Here is a 5,939-nt window from a genome sequence, read left to right as displayed (position 1 = left end):
TCAGTTACGTATTGCCAGCATCTCGAGTTGTAAATGTTACTATCGTTTCTATTTGATACTCAGAAAACTCCAAGACAAGGCACTCTTATTACATCTAGTGGCTGTTTGGATTTTGTTGGTTAATGTGATTCCAGTTGGACTAGTTGTTCTACCATGTGTTATTCTACAAGTGGCTGCTATGTTTTTTCTTAGTAAGAGCTCTACTTCATAAAATAGAACAAAAACGATGGTTGTATTGTGTATTCAACTGAGATGGTGTATGTGTATCATGCTTGGGTCTAGCATCTCAGGGAATTGTTCGTCAGAAACCTTGATCAAAATTTGAATGTCTTACTTTTGTTATAAAATTTATTGTGTCAAGCATGAAGCTCGACAATATTGTTGCCAATCTAGTTATTAAGGAACACAAGGAGCATCTTGAGTAGTAAATGTATTCCTCGTCTAGCAATTGCCCCCACCAATAAAGTGGTAAATGTATTCAATAAAGCCACAATTAAGCATCAATTATCCTTTCTATGCAACAAGTTGGGTATTAAGCATCTTCACAAACAAAATTAAGAGGGAGACTTGACAGTATTAACATTAATATGGGACAATGGCAACAATTCCAGTAAGGCATAAAACTGAGCCAAATATTCTCATGTCATCCAAAATACATTATATTATTTTCAGCAAGGTTTCAAAGTTTAAAGGTTAGGTACTATCTTGTGCGTCTTGTAAACAGAACCCATTTTCAATTTCCATTTTATCTCATTCATGAAAACTCTTTTTGTATTTCTATCAGTCCCGGAAAACCTTCCCTGGTGACCAAGGTCCTGCTAAGCTAGTCATTCCTTTCTAATTTTAGTTCTCAATCCTTAGGCAGTAGCACCATAAAATTATCTCTTGAGTACATTGGTTGAGCCAAATCAGCACCAGAGAAGTTTTGACAAAATAAGGAAATAAAACATATAGATTTTACGTAAGTTAAACTAGAGACAGATTTTATCATAAAATTTAGACCAGAAATTGTACACCTACCTTTTTCCTTTTTGCGGAAAAACAACACAGTCAACCATATGATGCAAACAAGGAACATCAACAGCCTGCAGGACATGGATATCACCAGGATGGAGACAAGGGTTCTTTGAAACAATTACTTTTCCTTTAACAACAGCAGTACCTCCTTTGAGTTCATTTCCACTAAATTTAGAGAGACCATCATCATAAACATTTTTGTTTTCGGTGCGAGAAACTTGTACAAATACCTCACCGTAGTCCAAAGTTCGTGTTTCGTCCAAACATCCCATTAAAAGACCTTCCTTTTGGAATAAATATCCTTGATCTGGTTCTCAGTTCCACTAGCTTCGTTGCCCTAAATGTTTGCAGCAGCATTGAAAGAAATGGTTCTGCATCAGGCTTATAACCGCACAATAACATTTCTTTGAGTATATTGGTTGTTTCTCCTGGAGACATTACCTCAATTGCTTCTTGAGCACTGGCTGGATCTACCAACATATTATCCAATTGTTTGACAGCTTCTCCTTGCTTCCTTTCAAATATAGCATCTCTAACACCAAGAGTTGACAGAAGAGTAATCAACTGACGATTAAGATAACACGGTTGGTACTTGCTATAAGCCAGGACATCTAGTTTGTTGTTCTCTGATTCATATTTTGACATGCTTTTTCTCAGGGATAACTTCATTGACGATGTAGGGTCAACAGCAACAACACCTTTATATCCACCATATCTGATCTGAAATGCTGAAGGTGTTGCAGTTGTTATGTGGCATTTTTTAGCCACTGCTCTGGCAAATTCAGGTGAGATTTTTCCGATTCCATCTGAGAACACATAACCTGCTGTGTTTTCTACATCAGGAATAACTTCAACCTCATCCCTGTAAACGGTTAAAGTTTCAGTAGAGGAGCTGAATGATTGGCCCAGCCTTGCTGCATACTTAGCCACATTTCTTATTTTACGAAAATCACCCATCCATTTTCGGATATCAGCAGGCGTTAGTCCAGGCCTTGAAGCAAACATCCATGTAGAATTTTCCCTTAACTGACTTGATGAGAAAGCAAGAAATTCAAACTTCTTATCACCAATGCACATGCCATTCCTCATTGTAGAAAGTATTCTCTCATAAATGGCTGTCCTTTTGTCAATGCTAGAATGAGGTGATAAATCGGTAGAGCGCATGCTTTTCATAATCCTCATCAACAAAAGAAATCCGGATAAAATTATCAATATCTTCCGAAAAATGTCGTAACACGCGATTAGAAACATTTATCTCAGGTCCATAGAAGTAAACTTTACAAGGAGTCACTTGGACCCGATGAACATACACCAAACCAGAATCTAAGGAAATCATGGATGATTGCGTGACACGCTTCGATCTTAAAAATTTTTGATACTTCTCATGTAGCCAATTTGCAGGATTAAGGCAAGAGCTCTTCAAATAAGACATCTCTTCTAATGCTCGTTCTATATGGTTGATGGGTGCAAAATGTGGAGACACTAATCGGTAGAACTTGTGATCAAGTGTCGGGCCCATGAGTGTGCCATTTTGAACCATGTGGTTTATCTTAAAAAGAATTCTGTAAGGCACGTTAAACTCAGGTGAAGGTTCTACAATAGGAACTAAATCCAAGCTACGAGAGAAAGATGAACCTCTCAGCAGACGGAAAGGACCATCCACTTCCTTGTAGTAAACAAAATATTCACGGATATTTGGAAGACTACAGCCATAGGGTAACTGCAAACAAAAAGCAGAAGATTGCCCAATGCTACGTAATTGAGTGAAATCTGTTGTTCTGATCCATTGATCATCTGGAAGATCCTTGAAAAAATTGAAACGAGCATCTTCATATAAATTACTAGAGTTTTGGTCAGAGAGTTCATAAATACGAGGTGCAGCTTGTACCTAGGTTATTTAATCACACAGATAAACAACATTATCAAGAACATAACAAATCATGATACAAGGAACATTATTTAAGGCAAATGCAAGATACAATATCTGCTTCCAATATTAAACATCATGAACAAGAAAAGGACCTTGAAAAAAAGTCAGCTAGTTGATAAAGTAAATAACCAAAGGGAAAAAAATACTAATAATCATACCAAAGTTAAATGTTGCCAATTATAAAAGAATTTGGTAGACTTGATCAGCCTGTCAAATCAAAGGATGGGGAGTGTTCACACAAAACATGTAAATAAAAATTATAGCATCAATTCAAGACTAATAAATATTTGAATTTCAGTTAAGAGATCAAGAGAAATTATTAAAGGAAAAGTATTGTTCATTTTCATGATAAATAATTCGAATAAACACACCTATAGATAACTGGAATTAACATGATATTGTAACAATATCAATTACAATATCACCTCACAGAAGGAAAACTACAAGAGATGTTAATGCTTATTAGCAATTCTTCTCTCAAAAAATTATCAATAAGACAAATTGAAGATATCTGCTCTCTTTGAATCTTACAACATAGCTAATTTAAATAGTTTAGAATTCTGATAAAAAAAATGTCAAAGATTAGCTACATGAAAACTTCAAATCATGTGTCCGCCAATAAGTAAGAAAAAAAGACCTCACATGATAAAGTTTACATAAGCAAACCTGAATCAGGAGACACTTCTCACGTTTGTCAGGGGAGCGCAGCAGCTTTATTTCCCAAATGGCTTCATAAGAAAGTTCAAGTTTATATGACTTACTCAACCATGGTATAAAGAAATATATTTTCCTTAAATTAAAACCAAAGTCAACCCTGACACTCTTGAAACTACGTAGAACAGAGAATTTATCTGATGAAATTGGGCAGCCCAAATGCAACATTGCATCCTCTAAAGTCAATAAAGAAATTCTTGGTTTCTGCACAATATCATGTTCCGCATTAATAGTATTCAGAATATAAGTCCCATACATTAGACGCTTCTGCTGTGCACGGGAGTTGATCTCTCCAGCATGCTTGCTGGAAGAGAATTGAACAACTGCAAAAGCTTTTGAACTACTATTGCGAACTTTTGGGAATCTAACCTTAATTGCATCCACTGCCCCCTCGTCCACATATCTCTTCAAAAAGGCCTTTACCTCATTTGCGGTAATGTAAATAGGAAATCCAGAAACCCTAATTGTCTTCCCAACCATTTTTCTTCAAACTATGTAAGGCAGGTATATTTCATAGAAAACCACTGCAGAGTGCAGAACAAAGCACCATGGAAGACTAGTAGTTAAACAAGGCAGCTTCACAGAAAACAACTGCAGGCCAAAGTACCAGGAATAACCTTCGAAATTGTCAGGTTTTCTTTTAACATTTCATAATTCCACCTCAAACAGGGTTGGTTCAAAGATAAGATTAACGAAGCAATTGCTTAAGGCATCCAATATTTTATAGATCTCATTTTTAAATTTTTTAATAATAATTTTAATTTTAAGATCATATCTTTAGATTTTTTTTAATAATAATTTAATTTTAAGACTTCATCTTTAGAGTTTTTAATAATAATTTTAAAAACTTAAAATTTTAAAGAACTCTCAATAATTATCATAATACAAATATATTTTAATTTAATATTTAACAAATGTTATATAATCTTAGCTAACTTTTAAATTTTAAAATAACACAGTAAAATATTAAATATTTTTCTTTTGATGCTTAATCAATCTCATATCTTCTCTAACAAACTATTTAAAATTATATTTTTATCGTATTGGCTTTTTTCATGCATTTATTTCTCCAAAATTAATATAATTATTGGAAATTAGCAGCCTCTCTATAGAAGAAAAGATAATTTAGGGTTCTCTTACTTTTGCTGGCCTCTATGTATATACTAGGGATTTTCCGCGGATTCGCATCGGAGTTTTTAAAATTTTTTGAGAAGTTTTGACGCAAAATCATATAAAAAAAATATAATTAAACAACTCCTATCATAAAAACTATTTTATACCTTGGATTTCAAGGTTTATGGACATTTATTACGTAAATAATTAGAAATAATTAATGTTTTCAATTACTAATATTATAAGTAATATAAATAAAAACTTAAATGTTATTAAAAAAATTTAAAATTGTTCCTTAAAATGCTCTCGGAGTAGATTATACATCTAGTATGTATAAATATATACAAGACATTTTACACATAAGTCCCTCTAGATGTAACTATTCAACACTCCTCCTCAAGATGGGTGATAGATATCAATCATCCCCATCTTGTTACATGCTCTAACCCACTCCTTATGAACTAATTCTTTAGTTAAGCAATCAGCTTGTTGTTCACCAGAATGAACATGACTCAGCTTCAAAATCCCATCATCCAGTTTCTCCTTAATGAAGAAGCGGTCAATCTTAACATGCTTAGTACGATCATGCTAGACAGGATTGTTTGCAATGCTAATAGCAGATTTGTTATCGCACCAGTGTTTCAATACATTTACCTCTTAATAGTCATAGTTCTGATAACAAATTCTGCATCCAAAGCATCTCACAAAGACTAATTGCCATAGCCCTATACTCTGCCTCAGCTGTAGACTGAGCAACCACCTCTTGCTTCTTGCTATACCACGACACAAGGTTACCTCCAACATAAACACAATAACCTGAGGTGGACCTCCTGCCATCCAAGCTGTCACACCCACCCCTTCTACCGAGGTAAATGTGGCACCCATCAGTTAAAATTTTTTTTTTAACTAGAAACTGGCACCCTATTTTAAAACAAAATCAGATTTACAGATTTCGATGTACAACTTTACACCAACTACGGGTTCAAATACATAAATATAACAAATATAATTACTCTAATTTGCGGGTACAACCGCTACAAGATCACGACATCAATAAATAGGAAGAAAAAGGGACCCACTGCAATCCTGGACTCAACCCTGACTAGCTCTAAACACGATCAGGCAATCTAGGGTCCTGCTCCTGCAGCTACAGCACATTCAGTTG

At 34.6% G+C, this 5,939-nt stretch overlaps 1 protein-coding gene across 1 annotated transcript; it reads right to left on the bottom strand.

Annotated features, from left to right (window-relative positions):
* Positions 1-1,016: 1,016 nt before the first annotated feature.
* LOC120282419 (RNA-dependent RNA polymerase 1-like) lies at positions 1,017-4,240 on the bottom strand. The gene is given in 4 exon segments (XM_039289227.1): positions 1,017-1,292; positions 1,294-2,181; positions 2,183-2,905; positions 3,614-4,240. Coding segments are annotated over 4 exon segments (2,415 nt in total). The 5' UTR covers positions 4,142-4,240.
* Between the last annotated feature and the right edge of the window lie 1,699 nt (positions 4,241-5,939).

This window comes from Dioscorea cayenensis, chromosome 18 (assembly GCF_009730915.1).
Source record: "Dioscorea cayenensis subsp. rotundata cultivar TDr96_F1 chromosome 18, TDr96_F1_v2_PseudoChromosome.rev07_lg8_w22 25.fasta, whole genome shotgun sequence".
Classification (NCBI taxonomy): Eukaryota; Viridiplantae; Streptophyta; class Magnoliopsida; order Dioscoreales; family Dioscoreaceae; genus Dioscorea; species Dioscorea cayenensis.
The sequence above is the reverse complement of the archived record's forward strand: the minus strand, read 5'-3'. Positions and strand labels throughout refer to the sequence as shown.